We start from the raw sequence: 20235 nt of genomic DNA, 5'->3' as shown, positions 1-20235 counted from the left end.
CATCAAAGCTGTGTTAGGTTATTTAAACCTTTCACACTAAAAACTAAGTTTTCATTGTCATCCCACGTGAATCCAATATGCAGGTTTTGCTTGCTGATTTAAGAACAAAACAAAACAAAAATAAAGGGTTGAGAAGGAAAAACTCTGCTTTTTTTTTTTTCTTCAAGAGGAAACTGTAAGAATACATAAAAGGCAAAATTGGCTACTTGAAATCCAAGAATGGTTTTAATGTATTGGCCGAGAAAAATAAACTGCAAAGTTCTGTGAGGTCTTCTAAAAACTTACAAGAAAAACTGGTGGGCAGTTCTAATCAGACTTGGATGTTATCTTTCCCCCCCTTTTTAAAAACGACAACATATACAGTCCCACAAAATACAATATAAACTTTTTTAAATCTTGACTGCCAGAGACGCTCCTTTGCGATGCTTTCTGATAACCAAAGCCTGGACAAAACACACTGCTGGCCTTCATTTCTTCAGGGGCTGGTAAACAGAGGCATTGGGATCGAGTCCAGAGGGGCTGGTCTCCACAAATTTGGAAGAGTAGTGTGGGGAAACGGGGCTCAAGGGGCTGGTGGCAGCACTGTATGTTATGCTGGGCATGACGGCCATGACTTCGGCTATCTTCTGTTTTAGGTCCTTGATTTCCTGGTCTTTCTGAAGAATTTGTCCTGGAAGATCAAAGACCCACCATTAGTGAGAAGGGAGCGCTCACCCACCACAATGCCCTCCTGGGCCCATTGATCCCAAATGGATTCGACTCCAGCTTTGATGGCTTGTAAGGGGAGACACACTTTTCCTGTAATGTGCCAAATAGTAAATATTTAAGCACTGTGAGCCGCATACTGTCCTTGTTGTCGTTTTTTTTTTTTTTTTTTTAAACCATAGAAAACTGCAAAAGCCATTCTGAGCCCACGGGTGGTACAAGAAAAGGTGGCAGGCCAGATGTGGCCTACGGGTCACGGTGTCAAGAGGAATTGTGTTTAGGTAGGTGTGACGAGGCAAAGAGCTCCATCTCCAGGGGCCACATCTTGAGCTCGGCTGTCACCAGGGCAGCCGAAGAGGGTGCTGTTTTTGAACCAGGGCTCTACGTCTCGTGCAGAAACATTTTTCTGGGAGGATGGACTATCTCGGAGTATCAGACCAAGGAACCCAACCAGCTCCTGCCTGCCGCAGGGCCGCTTCCCTTTCTGTGCTTCTCCAATGCTCTCTGTTTCTGTTTCTGCTCCCTCACAAAGCTTTCCCTGCTCTTTCCATCTAAATCAGACCCTACCCCCAGCCCCCAACTCCTCGATTCTCAACACACCCTAAACTTTCCTTTCTGTCCCTTTATTCTTTGTAATAATGATAATAATGACAATAGCTAACACGTATGTGCCAGGCACTGTTCTAAGTGCTTACGGAGACTAACTCATTTATTTATCACAACAACCCTATCAGATGGAAATTATCATCATCATCATCCATTTTATAGATGAGGAAACCAGGGCACAGCGAGGTTGAGTGACAGAGCTGGGATTCCAAACGATGCAGTTTGGCTCTGGAGTCTGCACTCCTGCCGACTGCATTCTTCTGCCTCCGGTGAGTGTTCATTTGGGTGATGATTTGTGTCCATCATCTCCACTGGCCCATGAGCTCCACGAGGGCTGAGACTGTCTCCCCATTTTTGTCCTTGCCTAATCCCTAGTGCCCAGCCCAGTGGAAAGCTGAGACCCTGCAAGGTATGTGTCTTGCCCAAAGTCATTCAGTTATTAATGACTAAGCAGGATTTAAACCCAGGACCACTTTGTTCCAAAGCCCATGCAATTTCCATCATGCTTTGATGCTCCCTGTCTACTAGGGGAAGAACACTTAGGAGTAGCCCTTCAGAAATTTAAATGCTGAAAAAAGGAAGAGACTGTATTTGAGTTGCACTCACTTTGAGTCCTACAGAAGACAGTAATATATTTAAAATGTAAGAGAGCACGGTGGCGTATTTTAAAAAATGATATAGTAGATGAAAGCCATTTTGGAACCAAGATGAATCAAATGATATAGAAAGTAGGAAGGAGAAACCCAACAAGGGGCTTGATTTAAATTATAAAGTTGGGTTCTTATTAGAATATTCCAAGCATGAGCATGACAATGGAGGGGAGTAGTGGGGAAGGTGGCAGCAAAGAGCCACCCCCCTCTGGCTTCCTTCATGTCCCCTCAGCTTCAAGTAAGCATCAAATATCCTCCTTCCCTTTGAACGAAGTAAGCCTCAGACGAATAAAATACCTAACAGCATCTGGTATAGAAGCCACTGTATCTTTTTTCCATGAAGATTTAAGTTTGATTTCTTTAATCAGTAACATACAAACATTCCCAGAGCTTTGGAAAAGACAGTTCTCTTTGCTTTATGAGAATTTCTGGGCCAACAAGGAAGCATAATCTGTGCTGGGAAGCCAAGCTCCCCTCGGCTGCTCTGAGACCCAGGTGCTGCTTCACTCCAGCAGACAACCTCTTTCAAGTCTGCAAATCCAAGTAAAAGGGATGAGGCAGAGAGAGGGTAGCCCCTTCTCAGGGAGCTGAGCCAGGCAGGCAAAACACCAGCGTATGGTCAGAAGTTTGGCTTTAAAGCAGGACTCCCAGGAACCTTCTTTTTAAATGCCTTTCCCTGAGTCCACAGATTCATGAGCCTGATTCTCAACCCCTTCTCTTCCTGCTCTGCCACTGCCATCCCAAGCCACTCCTATGGCTTCACTGACTTCTCACAACTTCTACATCCCACCCCCAACCCCGGGGTTCTGGCCTTTTCTCTGGGGTTTAGGCCCCAAATTCCCACTGACTGATGAAGATCTTTAGGCCGAGTGTCCGGTAGGAAACTCCAGATCAAAGCATCCAAACCAAACTCATTCTCTCTTCTCATTCCTTAATCTGTTTTGTTCTTCTTCCATGGTTCCAGCAACCCTGTTGGAACACGTCACCTGCTTCCTCCTGAAAACCTAGGGGATACATCCTCTAGTACAGCTTCATTCACGGTCCTGCTAATCTCCTACTCTCTTCTTCCATGTCCCCCAGCTAGAGGCCACTGGACTGCTTACATGGACATTCTCAACACTGTCCTTCCTTTGCTTAAACGCCATTCCCTCAGGTAACAATGTTCTTCCCTGCCATTCTCTGCTCTCAGAATTCATCCTTCAAAGTCCACTCAATGGTCCCTCCCTATGAAGCCACCCTGATCTCTCCTCTGGCCTTTCAAGCCATCTGCCTCTACCTAGTGGCAGCAGGCCTTGTGCGTGGCTTTCCCTAGTGCAGCACTTCTCACAGCATCCATGTTGTCCTCATGCTAATACTAAGACATTTATCTGCCTTCTTCACGTGCATTCCCTATGAGCCTAAGTGGAGTCTTCCAGGAGTAACATGGCAAGTGAAATAACAATAGACTGAATGTAGAAACAGAGACGAGAATTGAAATATCTTCTATTAAGCCAGAAATTAAAGAGATTTGCTAAATGTAAAACAATACCGCTTTTCTCACTAAATTTTTTTTGTTTTGCGAAATAGTTATTTTCATAAAATGTTATGTTAACAAGTAATATGTTTATTACGTTATTTTTTTAATGAATTAATAAATGTTTTAGGTTTTAATTTCTAATACATCAATATTGGTAGACATAATTCACTTGAAAAACACCTCCCTTGGGGTACTCAATAATTTTAAGAGTGTAAAGGGGTCCCTAAGACCAAAAAGTTTGAGCACAACTACGTTAGCGGATCCCCAGCTAGACTATGTCTTGTTTGTCTTTGTCTCCCCTTCACCTTCTAGTAAAATGCTTTACGCAGAGCAAGTGTGAATGCTCTGTAAGTACCTGCTGAAATATTCTTTTCCTTCTATTAAGTCAACTGTTTGAAAATTTTTTTCAGTAATCTATTGGTGGCTTATCAATTTCTTGAACAAAATCTAAATTTCTTTTCATCAGGTCATGTCAGGCTTGTTCAGAAGCTTTCCAAAGTTTCCCATGTCACTCAGAATAAAGTCCAAAGTTCTTTCCATAGGCTGAAAAGTTTGGCAGAATGTGGCTCCTGCTACTTTTGACCCTAAAAACTCTCCCCGTCACTCAGGCTGCAGCCCCAGTGGCCACGACACATGTGCTTTTCCCCTAGAGACTTACATGGCTCACTCACTCTCTTCCTCTCAGTCTCTGTTCAAATGCTACGTATTCAAAGGCTCTTCCATGTCCTCCATGTCAAACCAGCAGCCCTACACACACACACAGCCTGCGTCACCACTGCTTTGTTTTCTTCACTGCACCCATCAGATATTATATATTTGCTTGTTACTGTCTGTCCCCTTAGGGGTTTGCACAGTGCCTGGCACATAGTAAGTCTCAGTAATATCTGCCCAGGGAATAGCCTGCTCTCCAGACTTTCCTCCCTCCACTCCCTCATCTGCGACCTTCGCTCCAGCAAAGCAGAGCCAACTGCCGCTCTGAACACATCAGGCCCTCCTAGCTTCCCTGGCCTTGCTCGAGCTGTTTCTTCTGTTCAGATGCCTCTCTACCCCTCACCGCCACTACACCGCTTCTTCACTGGGCTAACCCCTTCTCATCATTCAAGACCCAGCTCAGACATCAGCTCCCCTGAGAAAAAGCCCTCTCTAACTCTCCAGGCTGGCTGAGTCCCTGCCTCTCTATGTTCCCACAGGCCCTGTACATCCTGTTACATCAGTATCTTTTGGTGACTCTGCAATTCTCTATTTATTTCTTCTACAACACTCTGAGCTCCTTGAGCAGAGAAACTCATACTCCTCCCTGTGTGCCCTGAACCTGGTATGTTCTTATCTCAAAATATGTCGGCAGAATGAATTAATGTGATGATTCCTAGATGTCCATGGTGGGCACTTATCAAACCACTTGAAGAGGAAACGGAAATGCCTTTGGTTCGAGCTCTAAGGGAGCTCTGCTCTCCATGTCCCCAGCCATTCTCAGCCATGCCACGTGACCTGGGCTGTTCTCCTACCTTGGGCAATCTCAAGCTGTCGCTTTGCATCCCCCAGTGCGGAGAACAGGTCCAGCTTGATTCTTGTCTCTGCGCTCAGGCTGTTCTCCAGGTGCTGCGTTTTATCTTGCATGGCTGAGAGGGCTGACATTAACACCTCAGTGTCCTTCTCATTTTCCTTATACTTCCGAAGCTCCTATCAATATCATCAAAGCAGCAATGTTACAAGATAGTTTTGGCATCGATGTCTACAAATTAGCCTGAAATCACAAATAAAATCCCACTATTATTGACCTGGCCCCTAGAACACAGAATCCTGGTGTTTCATGGGTTTAGACCTCGCCCCTTAGAGGGAGTGCAAAATGTATTTATACAGTGATGTGCACATATAAAACAATGATTGTACTGGGCTGTTTTGAGATAACTGTGGACTCTGTCTCCAAATAAAACACTTTTGGGCTTCCCTGGTGGCGCAGTGGTTAAGAATCCGCCTGCCAATGCGGGGGACACGGGTTTGAGTCCTGGTCCGGGAAGATCCCACATGCCGTGGAGCAACTAAGCCTGTGCACCACAGCTACTGAGGCTACGCTCTACAGCCCGGGAGCCACAACTACTGAGCCCACGAGCCACAACTACTGAGCCCGTGTGCCACAAGTATTGAAGCCCATGCACCTAGAGCCCATGCTCCGCAACAAGAGAAGTCACCACAAGGAGAAGCCCGTGCACTACAACAAAGAGTAGCCACAACGAAGACCCAACACAGCCAAAAAGAAATAAAATAAAATAAAATAAATATATATATATATAAAACACTTTCTTACAATCCTAATTCAGAACCACAAAGAACTGTCTCCCTGCTGCCGGCTACAAGTGTTGCTGTAATGTTGTAGTCAAATGTGCGAAAGCTCTACTCTCAACCTACACTAAAAACTGTAAAAATGTTAATTATTTTGAGAGGGTATACTGAAAAATAAGCCCAGTTAAAACATCAGATAATGTAGCCTGTGTGTGTGTGTGTGTGTGTGTGTGTGTGTGTGTGTGTGTATATGCTGATATTTAATTTTTTTCATTTTAAGAGAGAAATCAAAACTTATTATAGTCAATTAAAAAATACTTAAAAGTTCAAAGAAGAAAATAAAAATCACCCAAAATCCCAATGCTGCAAAAAATTTGATGTATTTTCTTTTAGTCTTTTTTAAGTATACATGCATTTTTCAGCATAATTGAAATCAAACTATACGTACAATTTTTTAAAAACATATAATCTCAACTGTTCTTTGAAAATGTAATTTGTATTGGCTGTTTAATATTCCTACATGTATATGTACCATAATTTATTAAACAAATCTCCCATTGTTAAGATTATTTCCATTTTTTTTTGCATTTATATACCACTATGATGACCATCTCTGTATATCAATCATTGGTGAGACTTTTAAATATTTACCTTAAGGCCGGAGTCTGAGGAAAATATTTTTAAAAAGTACATGATCTTTTCCAGGGCCTCCCTGGTGGCGCAGTGGTTGGGAGTCCGCCTGCCGATGCAGGGGATACGGGTTCGTGCCCCGGTCTGGGAGGATCCCATATGCCGCGGAGCGGCTGGGCCCGTGAGCCATGGCTGCTGAGCCTGCGCATCCGGAGCCTGTGCTCCGCAACGGGAGAGGCCACAACAGTGAGAGGCCCGCATACCACAAAAAAAAAAAAAAAAAAAAAAAAAGTACATGATCTTTTCCAGAAAGTTACACTTCCACCAGCAACATACGAGGCCTATTTCACTGTATCCTCACCCAGGTTGATATTACCATTTAAAAATTCTTTGCTGATTTCATAAGAGATAAGTGATATCCAATTTTAATCTATCTGTCTTTGGTGATAGATGAGGATATATTCTTACATTGTTATCAGTCATTTATATTTCTTCTGTGAATTATCTGTTCATATAGTTTGCCTACTTTCTGTGTATTTGAGCTTTTCTTAGCAATCTTTATGAGCTATTTACATATTGAGAACATTAATTTTTTTTTTTTTTTTTTGCGGTACGCGGGCCTCTCACTGTTGTGGCCTCTCCCGATGCGGAGCACAGGCTCCGGATGCGCAGGCTCAGCGGCCATGGCTCACGGGCCCAGCCGCTCCGCGGCATGTGGGATCTTCCCAGACTGGGACACAAACCCGTGTCCGCTGCATCGGCAGGTGGACTCTCAACCACTGCACCACCAGGGAAACCCTAATTCTTTTTTTATAATATTTGTTGCAATATCTGTACCCTCCGCAATTGATTTTTTCATTTTTTTTTCACTTTGTGATTTAAAACAAAATGGTTTTTTTCCCTGCATTCAACTCTTCCTCTGGAATTTATTTTTGTGTGGTGTGAGATAAGCATCTCATTTTATTTTTTCCTGTTGTCTAGCTGTTCTTCAGCCTTTCACTGACTAACCCTTGCTGTTCCATCCATTTCTTTTTTTTAAAAAATAAATTTATTTATTTATGGCTGCATTGTTGCCGTGTGCGGGCTTTCTCAAGTTGCGGTGAGTGGTGGCTACTCTTCATTGTGGTGTGCGGGCTTCTCATTGCGGTGGCTTCTCTTGTTGCAGAGCATGGGCTCGAGGCGTGCAGGCTTCAGTAGTTGTGGCACACCGGCTTAAGTTGTTCCGAGGCATGTGGGATTTTCCTGGACCAGGGCTCGAACCCGTGTCTCCTGCATTGGCAGGTGGATTCTTAACCACTGCGCCACCAGGGAAGTCCTCCATCCATTTCTGATGCCACCTTCACTGAACACTAATTTAGGCTTTGTCTCTGGGTCACCTATTCTACCCCACTGACCTGCCACTAATTTCTTATGGGCTCCATATGACTCAAATTACTGTAGCTTTACAACTTATGACATTAGCCTTAAACATCCCTTTGAAGACCCAACGCCACCAAATACTTGGTTAAGGTACACACAGCCCCCAAACTGGCTATGTCCCCAGCACTGGCAGCTTTCCTCCCCATGTGCTGCCTAGAGTGGCCATCTGTGAAGCTCAGAGCCATCCAGAATGGTCAATTCCCTGGCGATCGACAGAGAATTAGGGCTAAGAAGAGGTGTATACGTTCCAAAGCACACTAATCTGGCCTATAACCTGAAAAAGTGAAATGAATCTCCTGTAAGTCAAATTCTGGTATAAAACATGTCAAGGACCATTAACATTTCTGGCTTGTCTTAGAATCCAGATAAACTAAATATGACTTGAATGAGCTGGACAGGCGAGAGCTTCTTTTGGTCATACAGAGATTTTCAGATGCAATGGGGTTTGGCCTGTATCAGAAGGCACCATCTCCACACGGAAGCACAGAGCACAAACCTAACACGGAAGAGGAATTCAAGCACGATGAAGTCTGTTTTTCCTCCTTTACCTGAACTTTCAGTTCTAGTTCTCTGATCTGGTCTTCTTTCACCTTCATGTCCATTGTGAGCTTCTTGCCCTCTGCTTCTAATTCTCTGATCCGATTCCGTAAGGTTTCGGTGCACTCTCCCCTTATGAAAAAGAAGAGAAGGGAAAAAGAGGATTTAAAAGACTATGGGTTTAACTATACTGAAGGATTGATATTTTTCTTATACTCCACAGAGTCAGGTTTTAGCTTTTGGCTCAGTCTGCTCATTCTCTCTGTTCTTTATAATTTCAAAAATGATCTAAAATAGTTATTAATTGGGTGTCTAATATGAGCCAGGTGCCAAGCTAGGTACTTTACCCATACTTCCTTCTTTACTGGGGTAGGGTTTATTATCCTATTTTCCAGAGAAGAAAACTGAAGCTACTTAAGATATAATACTAGTTCAAGGTCACCCAGCTTGCAGGTCACAGAACTGGGATAAGAACTGAGATTTTTTCACCTTGCCAATCCAGCAAGCTTCCCATCAGGCCATATGACTTGAGACAATGCACACAAGCTGAGCAAGAGAGAACCAGACGTGTGCTGTCTCCAGCAGGGGGCAGTGAGTTAAAAAACATTTTCACTTTTGAGGGACTGTGCACTGGGAACGTTACCTTTCTTTAGTCATGAAGTTTGGACAAGACTGGAGTAAACAGAAAAAGAAGGGAGCAGCATTAGGGTGCTTCTCAGGGCTATAAAAAGGACAAACTTAAAAAGATGATGAAGTGTCCATCATCGGATGAATGGATAAAGAAGATGTGGCACATATATACAATGGAATATTACTCAGCCATAAAAAGAAACGAAACTGAGCTATTTGTAATGAGGTGGATAGACCTAGAGTCTGTCATACAGAGTGAAGTAAGTCAGAAGGAGAAAGACAAATACCGTATGCTAACACATATATATGGAATTTAAAAAAAAAAATGTCATGAAGAACCTAGGGGTAAAACGGGAATAAAGACACAGACCTACTTGAGAATGGACTTGAGGATATGGGGAAGGGGAAGGGTAAGCTGTGACATAGGGAAAGAGAGGCATGGACATATATACACTACCAAACGTAAGGTAGATAGATAGTGGGAAGCAGCCGCAGAGCACAGGGAGATCAGCTCGGTGCTTTGTGACCGCCTGGAGGGGTGGGATGGGGAGGGTGGGAGGGAGGGAGATGCATGAGGGAGGGGATGTGGGAACAGATGTATATGTATGACTGATTCACTTTGTTATAAAGCAGAAACTAATAAAAAAATAAATAAATAAATAAATCAGGCCTGGGGCATGAGCTCATCCTTGGAATGAAAAAAAAAAAAAAAAAAAAGATGATGGCAATGGCCAGTCCAAAGCTGGTGAACTGTTTAGGTTTCAGAAACAGCCTGGTGGAGAAGGTAGGTGTCCTTTGCCTATGAAAAGGAAGGTCCAGTGAGAGACTAAAGCCTTGAGATATACTTAAGAATAAAAACAGCCTCTACATAAATGATGGCAAACAAGGACCATCCAAGGATAAGACCAAAGGCAATAAGCTTAACCAAAAGCAAAAGAAATTAAGGGTAGAGACTGAAATCAATGTACTGATTCTCAGGCATAAGAGACATTAAACAATATGGTTAAGAAACTGTCATATCCTCCTCAGGGATTTTTTAAGAAAGAGTAACTGCTGGATGAATTAAGGAGAGCACAAGCCACACCAGATGACTGTTCAGGAAAATCTCCTGCAAGTGTAAGTGCTTCAGGAACGCTCACAAATCTTTAAATGCGTGAAAAAACAACCCCACCCCCACCCCCCGACATCCTAAGCAGGTTAGTAAAGGGTCTTGTGAATCTGTATAGATGCTAATGGGCCAAGTTAGCTCAGCCATCTGCAGTACAGAGTCTGCTGGGGGAAGGCAGGATCACGCAGGAGAAAGAGTTCTCTCTCCCACTGCTATTTCCTAAAAGATGAAATGATGGTTCACCAATTATTCTACAAATGCCAGAACCCAAAAGAAGGCTATTAACATGACAAATACAAAAAAGCAAAAAGTAGAATTATATCACATAGACACAAATTTAGGGATAGAAACTTAAAATTAAATAAATAATAATTTACCCTCCCCTGCATCTGTAAACCCATAACTGACCCCCACCATGCAGATGAACTTCACCAGTCAAAAAAAAAAAGAAAAAAGAAAAAGTGAAGTAGAAGCCAAAAAGAGAGAGAGACAGAAAGAAAGAAAGAAAAAGAGGCTCTTAACTCTCTTCCCCATCTTTTCCAGATCATTTGACAGTTTGCTCATGTCCAACAAAGACATGAGCAGTCAGGACACAGTGCTTGGGGGACCAAGATTCTATCTTTCTTCCATTTTAAGATTAAAAACACCAGAAACACACAACTAAGAGTAGAGCATAATGATAGTTCTATAAAGGGAACAAAAGTCCAGACTGGTTCCCTGGACCAATTTAGTAATTATTATTATAATTACTATTATAATAATAATTACTATTATAATTATTATACTATAATAAATAAATACTGTAAACTATACTATTATAATTACTAAATAATTACTATTATAGTTATATAATAATTATAATTATTATATAATTATAATTATTAAAGTAATATTATCAAAGCATTTAGTAATTATCAGTCTTACAGAAAGTGGCTGGAAACCCCTTTCTGAGCAGAATTTTGCCTCCCAGGTGTGGAAGGCATGGAGATTCCCTCATCCTACTTTATACAGCAGGTCACTGAGGGATGAAGTTGTCATGACAGCATAAGCTTGCACAGATGGGGTTTAAACCAGCTAATAAAACAGCACTTAAAAGCAATCCCTCCATGCATGATTGTGTATTTCCAGTCCTGCCCAAGGCATCAAATTCCCATTCTCAGTCCAAGGAAAGCCAACCTTGGATTAAGCACTCCGGTGACATCAACATACCTAGACGCAGCAGCAAATGCAACAGCCCGGGCAGCAGTAGCTTCTTCTAACTTCTTCCTTTTTTTCTCCTCCATTAACTGCTTTTCTACAAAACTTCGGGCTTCCTGCTCAGCTTTTAGCTTTTTCTCCAACTGGCTGATATTCTGCTTATCTTTTTGCTTCATTTGCACAGCATTATGTAACCTATATGGAAATGATTGTCATACAAAGTTTTACAATTAGAAACGTCCAATATAAACCCTGGAGAAACATGGCTCCTCTTTATCATTTTGAGGCCAAAGTAAACAGGAGATTTGAACAGCAAATCATAAATGTCAATTCCCAGAGTGTCCAGGGAAAATACATTGTCATTATTATTTAACAATTCCTAAACGCCAATAAACACGCTGCCTTACAAGATACAGAATTGGACCTAGCCTCTGCTTTATTAATGTAAGTGATCTATAGAAGGTAATCCAGAAAATAGGATAAAACAAGTTTCTATCAGAGGAAAAGATAACTGTAGAACTAATTCTAGTGCCCCAAAGCACCTTGAAAGAACTTCAGTCTGAGACTAAGGAAGAGCTGAACCAGATCCATTGAAACTGAGGGGAGGGGAAGGTCTTTCTCTGCCTGAATACAATATGCTGCAGCCTACTGCAGCCTTTCCTTTCCAGCTGGGAGATGTTTTCTCAGAGTATCCCAAAATAGATCTTGTAGTTAGAATCACAGGATGCTTAATTTCAGATAAAAATTTCAGCCACATTCCCTTCCCTGCTACTACCATCCCCAGCTTTATGTATCAATATGAGGTGAGTTTCTCTCAATATATCAGTGTAAGGTAAGATGTTCTCTATGTAATAATGCTAGAGCCATCACATACATACGTGAGTCAGAAGCAATGGAAAGGTTATGTGCCTATAATGCTCTAGCTTTTGAGCTACATTCCCTGAAAATGATGAAGGACTGATCTTTCAAGGAAAAGCCCAGAAAGCTCGGCACCTATAATAGTAATCACTACCCTAGACACACATTGCTTAGAGATTTTAAAAAAAGACAGACCCACATTGAGTCAAGAAGTAATTGCAGAATGAATTAATGGAAAGTGTAAAAGAATTCATGCAGAAGAGCTAGCTTTTTGTCTGCCTCTTCAAATAAAATCAAGTTCAACATCATTTTTTAGTTCCAGAAATCAAAGTAGATAGAGTCTAATCCTCTGGAAATTTTCACTCAAGGGAACAAGAGTTTCAAATTGTGGCAGAAATACTTCTTGTCAATTTTACTCATATTGTCACAAAAGCTCAATAACTATTTTAAACTAAGAGAAGAAGTTATTAAATGAGAGAAGACAGAATAATAATATTAATAAACTGTTTTGTTGCAATGAAATAAGTTTTTATAGATTTTACAACATGTTGAATATCTGGTCCTACATTAAATATTTTAAACATTTTGTTTTAAAAAAAAACTCCTCTGCTAGATCCCTTTGTCGTCATGAGCCTTGTGCTCCAATCCCTGGAAACAAGAGCAACGCGAGCCTGCTTGACTCACGGCCAGAGGCCCACAAGGTGCACATACTTGTTCTGCAGCAGCTCATTCTCTTGCCGGAGCTGGCCCATTTCTGAGCGGATCCCTCGCTCGGTGCTCGAGAGGGAGCTGATCTGACTGCGGAGCTCCTGTTCCACTTGCCTGCTGGCCTGCAGGTCGGCCTTTAACTTTTTAATGTCTTGTTCCAGCCTAGGAGAAGGAGAAACACAGCATCTTCATCGCTGAGAGGCCACCCCCGGGGCTCTGTGGGAGACCCTGGCTGAAGTCCCTGACTGCTGGGTGGCTGGTGGAGCACCCTGCCAGCAGCTGCTGACATCAACGCAACTCCCGTCTGCAATCAGCCTTTGAATCAGTGCTTCTGCCTGGGTCTCCCCCTTCCCACCACAGGGTAACTTCGGATTCCCCCCAAATATTTGTGAACACTGACAGGTGAAGATGGTGCTTGTGAGTATCTGAGCTGCTAATAAAGGAGGAGGGGAAGGCAGAGGGAGGGTGCCTGAAGGGCATGGTCCCCTGCCCACTGGTGAATTCCCCATGCCCCTCAGCAAGGGAGATATGCTAATAACAACCAGCTCAGGGCCCACATGCTTTGAGATACCCTGATAGATCAGAATCTACTGCCTGAGATTCCCTCCCACCATGGGCCTAGAAGAAAACAGTGTCTGAGACAGCCTCCTGAAACTGCTAGCATCCTTGCTAAATGATGTTCACACTTGTGGTGACTGTGACAGAAGAGCTCACTAGACTCAACAACAATGAAAAAAGGAACAAATTACATGAGCTACGAATCATAAGAAAACTCAATCTGTGAAATGAAGCTTATCTTTTCAATTCCTTACTCCTGTTCCATCTATTTTCTTTAATGCAGTAATAGTTTCACTTTAAGTGATATGTATTGGGGAACTATTATATGCACATGTAGGACTGAAAAGGGTCAACAAAGAATATAAAGTTAAGCCCCCTTCTTCATGAGAGGACTTTACAATTTCACTAGAGGCCAATAAACAGACATTTAAAATGATTAAACCGTAATACAGGAAGGTCATGGTTAAAAACATGCTAAAGGGAGTAACTAATATTTAATGAGAACTTACATGCCAGGCACTGTTCCATAGGTTTTAATGGTATGAACACATTTAATCTGTACAACTGTGAGCTAAACTGAATAACCTTGGCAATTATTAGTCCCCTTTTTACAGATGAAGAAATCTAGATTCAAGAAAGATTCCAGCCCAAGGTCACACAGGCAGCCTAGCTCTAGACTCCACTCTTCTCCAGCAGGCCAAACTGTGGCTCTATCAGCCACAGCATGGCGTGGAGAGAAATGTCACATGAGTTCTGAGGAGAGAAGATGGGGAATGAGTTGGGCCTCGAAAGTTGGGCAGGATTTGGAGAAGTAGAAGGGGAGGAGAAGGCATTCTAAACAAGGGGAAAACATGCTCAAAGGCTCAAAGGTAGCAACAGCCACAGGCATTTGGAGGCAGAGCAATCAGTCTGGCCTCTGAGGAAGGCTTGTACTCTGGGAACAGGGTGAGAAAGGATAGAAAGGACCTGGCAGATCAGACCATGGAGAACGGCACTGAAGTTCAGGCCAAGGATGACTGCCAGGTGAGACTCAGAAGACATCTTTTCCTACAAACGTACAGCAGGCAAAAGTCAGTTAGCTCTGAAGAGACTCTTGTGCATTTCACTGATCCAACATACCAACAGAACCAAGAATTCTGGAGGGCAATGGTGATCTCTCCTTGGAACTGCCAGGTCCATAGACTAGGTCCTTACAGATATGTTTTATGAAGCACTAAATCCCCAGGGCCCATCAATCACAGCGATCAACACTTACTAAATACATGTATCGGTTGCCTGGCATTCCTTAGAAAACCAAAGAGCAGCTTTATTTACCTGTCTTACCTTTAGCCAACTGAAACAAAATCTCAAAACCAAAAAGTCATGAAACATCAATGGTTACCTCCCAGGCCCAGTAGCCAGTCCCCCTGTCCAGTGCCTGGGGACACAGACTAGAGACTTTGTGTTCCAGAAGAGCTGCCGGGTCTCCTGACACAGCTCGCTCCCCAGGGAAGCGCCACAAATGGACATCATGCCACCCTTTACCTATTGCCAGGGTTATTCCAGTTGAATGTACTCCCGGAACTGCTCTAAACAATCACCGACTGGCATTTATACCATCCCCACACCGTCACTCATTCACCCGAAGTTACCCAAGGGATATTTTCTAAAACAGGTCGATGCTGTCAGGTTATTAAGAAGTTTGGCTGAAAAATGTGTTAGGTAATTTATCTTTTTTGAGAAGTCGGTTTCACAGCCCGAGGACTGCATTTTTAGTAAAAAGGATGAGCTTTAAGAAGAGACTAGGGACCTAGCATGGTTTAGAAACGGGGTATAGGATCAGGATTCTCGACTCAGCTCTGGAACCAGCTCTGCGACCCTGGACAAGGCATATAACCTTTCAGGACTCAGTTTCCCCATCTGAGGCAAACGATCTCTAAAGTTCCTCCCAGCTTGGTCTAGGATTTCTAGGCCTGACACACTTACCACTGGCTGCTGATCTGCTCCTTCAGATTAGCAACCTAAGCTGTATCATATGCAGAGGCCCAGGAATCAAGTTCCCCACAACCAGCCACTGGGGCAAAGCATGTGCCGCAGTTGGGAATGAAAGAAAAATTAAATCTGAGAAGTCTAGATGTCAAGAATTTTGAGGTTATTACTTTTTTACAGTTTTTAACCTATAAAAGCCAAATTTCCTACCATGAACTAAGAATAACAATTTCTGAATGAAACTTTAGAGTTCCTTGAAAAATGTAAAAAAACCAAGGAGTTTGTACAGTTAGGAGAGCAAAGTGTGCAAAAAGATCTAGAGTGTAACTTCTGGAGACCACAGAACACTAAACAATATTTTGTGTGTGTAGAACTATGAAAATCTTATCAAAGACATATAGCAGCACAATACAAGAAAAATAAAGTGACATGGTTACAAGGGTGTGTTCACTTTTTGAAAATTCATAAGTTGTATACTTAAGATTTGAGCACTTTTGTGGATGTGTGTTATACTTCAATAAAAAGCTTATTTTCAAAAATTAAATAACTTAAGTTCACAAGGCACAGAATTAAAACGCTTCAGGATTTTCATAACTGTTGCCATTGGTTCTGTAAAATTCTGAATGACTGTTTTCCACACAGTTGCAGCAAACCTGTTAGTTAACACAGCATTCCTCAGTTTAAGAAACACTGGTCTACAGGAAACTGCATAACAACATGTAAGATAACTTAATGTGCTAAATGGTAAATTCTCAGTAACTTTTTAAATTTATTAGGGGAAATTTTTCATTGTCTCTCTGCAGAAAGCATTAATCTAATGTTGAATGTTCACTATATTTTAAATCTTAACTGAGGTAAGCGGTAAAATGATTTATAATCCCTTATTGGATTTATGTTTTTATTGCAAAAGTGATACCCAGTCAAAATAAAAAACTGCATACAACAGAAAAGTATAAAGAATAAACATGTAAATAACTCATAATCCTTTCATCCAGACAGAACCACTATTTGCATTTGGTTTACTTCATTTCTGTATGTCTTTTTCTTTCTCCTTCTTAACACATGTAAACATTTTTCATATTGCTGAGAGAGTATCACATGTATAGTTTACATATCTTAAGCACCTTTCCACACTATTAGAAACTTTTCACAAACAACTTAATTGCTGCATAATATTACACTGCACAGATGTACTGTACCACCAATCTCTGCATATGCTCAATAAAAAATGTATACATGAGTTTTTAAAGAATTACATGAATTAGTAATTTGAACTGAATCGAGCCAGTCAAGTGCCAGGGGCATTTATTAGACAGATAACTACTACTTGTCATAATGGTAAACTTAACCCTTTTGTGCTGAAGGTCAATACTTACTAGGTAAAATGCAGATATATAATTTATTGCTGTGAAACACCAAGAAATACTGATTAAATGGTGTTAAGAGGTTAATGCAAAATCTTCAAATGTATTCATGGGATTTTACTAAAACGTCGATAGCTGCAACCTAAATTTGAAGCACGTGGTGAGGAAGAAAATGAGGCAGAAGTAATAGTTTATAACCCTTAAAACTAATTTCAGTAAATAGGAATCAAAAGAAAGCAGGAAAAAATTTCACCTCCAAGCTCAAACCCATTTATCAAAGCTAAATCCTACTCTCCTCCCTACACAATAGAAGATTAAGGGATAAAAGAGAACTTTCCTCCAGCAGAACTATAAACTCATCCAAAAAAGAGAAATAAGACAGATCTTAAACAAACGTTGGTAAGGCTTCGGCAGGAAATAAACATACTCCCTCCCTGCCCAACTCCCGTGGCGCTAGTCACCCTTACGAAGGCTGCCCAGTAGTGCTGCCACTTGGGATACAGACAGGGCCCACAGCAAAGCTGGAGTCTATGTGTCCAATAAATATGTCTATTTGGGCCCAATCAGACAAGCCAGGGGTCTAATCAACTCAGAATGTTACCAGTTAGGTCCAGGCACCTTTCCGAGCCACTTTACTCCACTTTACTGATAAAACTTTAAATCAACTTCTAAACTTGTAAGCTACCTCTAAACTCCAGCAGAGCACCTAACTCACAAGCAAGAGGTGGGGCCACTGGAGCAGCCCTTCCTCAGGGCTCCACTCGCCAGCCCAGCTGACTTCAGAGCAAAACTGCCAAATTGAGGAACGCTCTTACCCACTCCAAACCTCAACTCTACCTCATCTCCTCCCTCATTCCACCCAACTAAGGTAAGCTATAATGTAAATGGTTGATAATTATTTAATTTTAAGGGAAAAAGTTACATTTTAATAAGGGGTAATTTCCTAGCTGACCAAAAGAATGAAGCTCAAACCTGAGTCTTTCAAGGCAGGCTAAGTAGGAAAAATATCTTTGAGCATCTTGAAGCACACCTGGTAGTAAAACAAAGTACAGTATTCAAGTGTCAGCTTTTAGTTGAAAGAGGTATTGTTAAGCATCTGAAAAGGTAGGGAGATATTTATGTCTAAGTGTTTGTAATCCTTATCTTTGTGAATTACTTGAATTACAGCCACAGTGCTATGACTTCATTGAAAGTTTAAAAGTCTCCAATGTGTAGAGCCAGTACCTTCATGTTTTTATAAAGCCTGAGGCTTTTTGAGGCCTGAGAACACAGAAGAACTTTAAGACTTTGGGGCAGGAAATTGCCCCAGGAAGCAAGTCCTGCAAAAAAGAGGGAGACCTTTTCTCAGCCAGGACTTCACCTACGGACGACTCCATACCCATTCCAGAAAACGACCTAAGTGTATATTTCTATGGGTTGTCAGCTTGATCCCATGAGGCCGTCAGGAAGATAAGCAGCCTCAGCTCTGCTGGTTATCTCTGAGCTCTAAGAAGCTGTGACAGAGATGCTGTAGGCCTTGCACGACAACATAGAACTTAAGAGTGCTGCTTACTACGTAAGAAAAGGGGCTTCAGAAGGCCACCTTCAAACGATACAGTCAAGTGACTGAAAGACGAGTTTTTTTCACAAACCCATCATACCAGCCAAAACGACCCACTCCTTGTTCCCAGACATCTTCTGACTTTAATTATACCACCCCTCCCTCCTGGAGGAATGGCCTCCAATTTTCAAGTCTCACTCATTCAAGACCCAGTTAAAAAATAAAAACAAAAACCAAACTCTCCACCATGAGGTGCTGATTTCCCTCTCCTGAAATCTGAAAGCCCTTACTGTTGGTGTTTCTGGTTTGGCACTAAACCATTTCCCTGTGCTGTTTTTAAATTTGTTTTGGTTTTTAATATTTTCCTGTGTATACATCTTATTTCTAAAAAGCCTATAAGTTCTCTGAAGCCAGGGACTTGCGGTGCTCTAAAATTAGAAGCTGGAAGTGTATTTCTAAAGTTTCTTCCAACCCTTCCAAGACCATGTCTCTAACCCTCGCTCTCTGTCCATTTCCTCAGTGCTTAGATTAGAACAGGGTCAGCGTTATGATATATGAGGCTCTGGAAACAACCTATCTACAGCAGGCCGCCAGATTTTTAGTTTAAATAGTGGCTGAAGGAGACAGGGGTAAAGGGGCATTTGCTTATCAGGAAGGCAGGTGCACATGGAAAGACTGAATGAAGGCGGAAATAAAGACACAGACCTACTAGAGCATGGACTTGAAGATATGGGGAGGGGGAAGGGTAAGCTGTGACAAAGTGAGAGAGTGGCATGGATGTATATACACTACCAAACGTAAAACAGATAGCTAGTGGGAAGTAGCTGCATAGCACAGGGAGATCAGCTAGGTGGTTTGTGACCACCTAGAGGGGTGGGATAGGGAGGGAGACGCAAGAGGAAAGAGATATGGGAACATATGTATATGTATAACTGATTCACTTTGTTATAAAGCAGAAACTAACACACCATTGTAAAGCAGTTATACTCCAATAAAGATGTTAAAAAAAAAAAAGACTGAATGAAGAGCAACTGCTTTATCTCGCTAAGTACCTAATTGCATTAGGAGATCCCCTGGCATATGTTAATCATACAAGACAAGACTTGTTCAGGGACCACACAGCTGTCTATGCAGGAAACTGAGCTCATAAATCAAAGCTCTGTCCCCAGAAGAAATACTGTTTACCCTCTCCACCAACTCCTTCCCTTCCCCCCTTTCCAGGTCATTCACCCTGACAGGCCGGGTAGCATGGGTCATTCACATAAAAACATGAATGTCTCTCATCTTAAGTGAGGCCTACACTGACTTGAAGCTGCTCTAGTATATCCTATGAACCACAACTTTGGAAATAAGGAAATGAAGCTGCCTCAGGTCTCACTGTGGTTACTACAATTGCTCACCAGGCACAAGTATCCAAAAATAAGCAACAGCCTGATTACGTGATTGCCAGGTGAAACCATAATACAAAGTACCTTATGTCTCTGTTCCCTAATCTGTCAAACACATTCATTTTCATTAAGGAACACAGAGAAGGAAAGGAAATCTAGAGGATTTCACTGGCCATTCACGGAATAGGAAACTGACCTTGAAGCCCTTTAAGAATAAAGCTATGGGTGCCATGAACTAGTATTTTTAATAAGGTCCTTAAAGGATGTGATCAGATATGATACTTTGTATCAAAAAAGTCTTTAAAATGTTCATATCTGTTAATACATCATCCCTCTCCCACACTGGAGATACACACAAAGATTTCTGTAAAAGTGTGTTTGTTGCAGCATGATTTATAATAAGAAAAAAAAAGCAGGAACACAAATATTCAACAGAAGAGTGGCTAAATAAATTGTATATTCATGTGTCTGACTGACATGCCACCATTAAAAAACCATTGGGGTCTTGCCTGGTGGTGCAGTGGTTAAGAATCTGCCTGCCAGTGCAGGGGACATGGGTTCAAGCCCTGGCCC

The 20235-nt window shown here is 41.9% G+C and overlaps 1 protein-coding gene across 2 annotated transcripts in view; it reads right to left on the bottom strand.

Annotated features, from left to right (window-relative positions):
* Positions 1-206: 206 nt before the first annotated feature.
* Positions 207-20235, bottom strand: part of MACO1 (macoilin 1) — a gene marked incomplete at its 5' end in the record, with an annotated part of 56973 nt that continues 36944 nt past the window's right edge. For both annotated transcript variants that reach the window (XM_079697480.1, XM_079697479.1), the window contains 5 exons: positions 207-670; positions 4983-5157; positions 8355-8475; positions 11291-11473; positions 12848-13006. In XM_079697480.1, the coding sequence (XP_079553606.1) occupies positions 468-670; positions 4983-5157; positions 8355-8475; positions 11291-11473; positions 12848-13006 (841 nt within the window). In that variant the 3' untranslated portion in view covers positions 207-467. The remainder of the gene's footprint in view (positions 671-4982; positions 5158-8354; positions 8476-11290; positions 11474-12847; positions 13007-20235) is intronic.

Source organism: Hyperoodon ampullatus (assembly GCF_949752795.1).
Source record: "Hyperoodon ampullatus genome assembly, chromosome: 2".
In the NCBI taxonomy this organism is placed as follows: domain Eukaryota; kingdom Metazoa; phylum Chordata; class Mammalia; order Artiodactyla; family Ziphiidae; genus Hyperoodon; species Hyperoodon ampullatus.
This window is presented reverse-complemented; position numbering and strand designations above follow the sequence as displayed.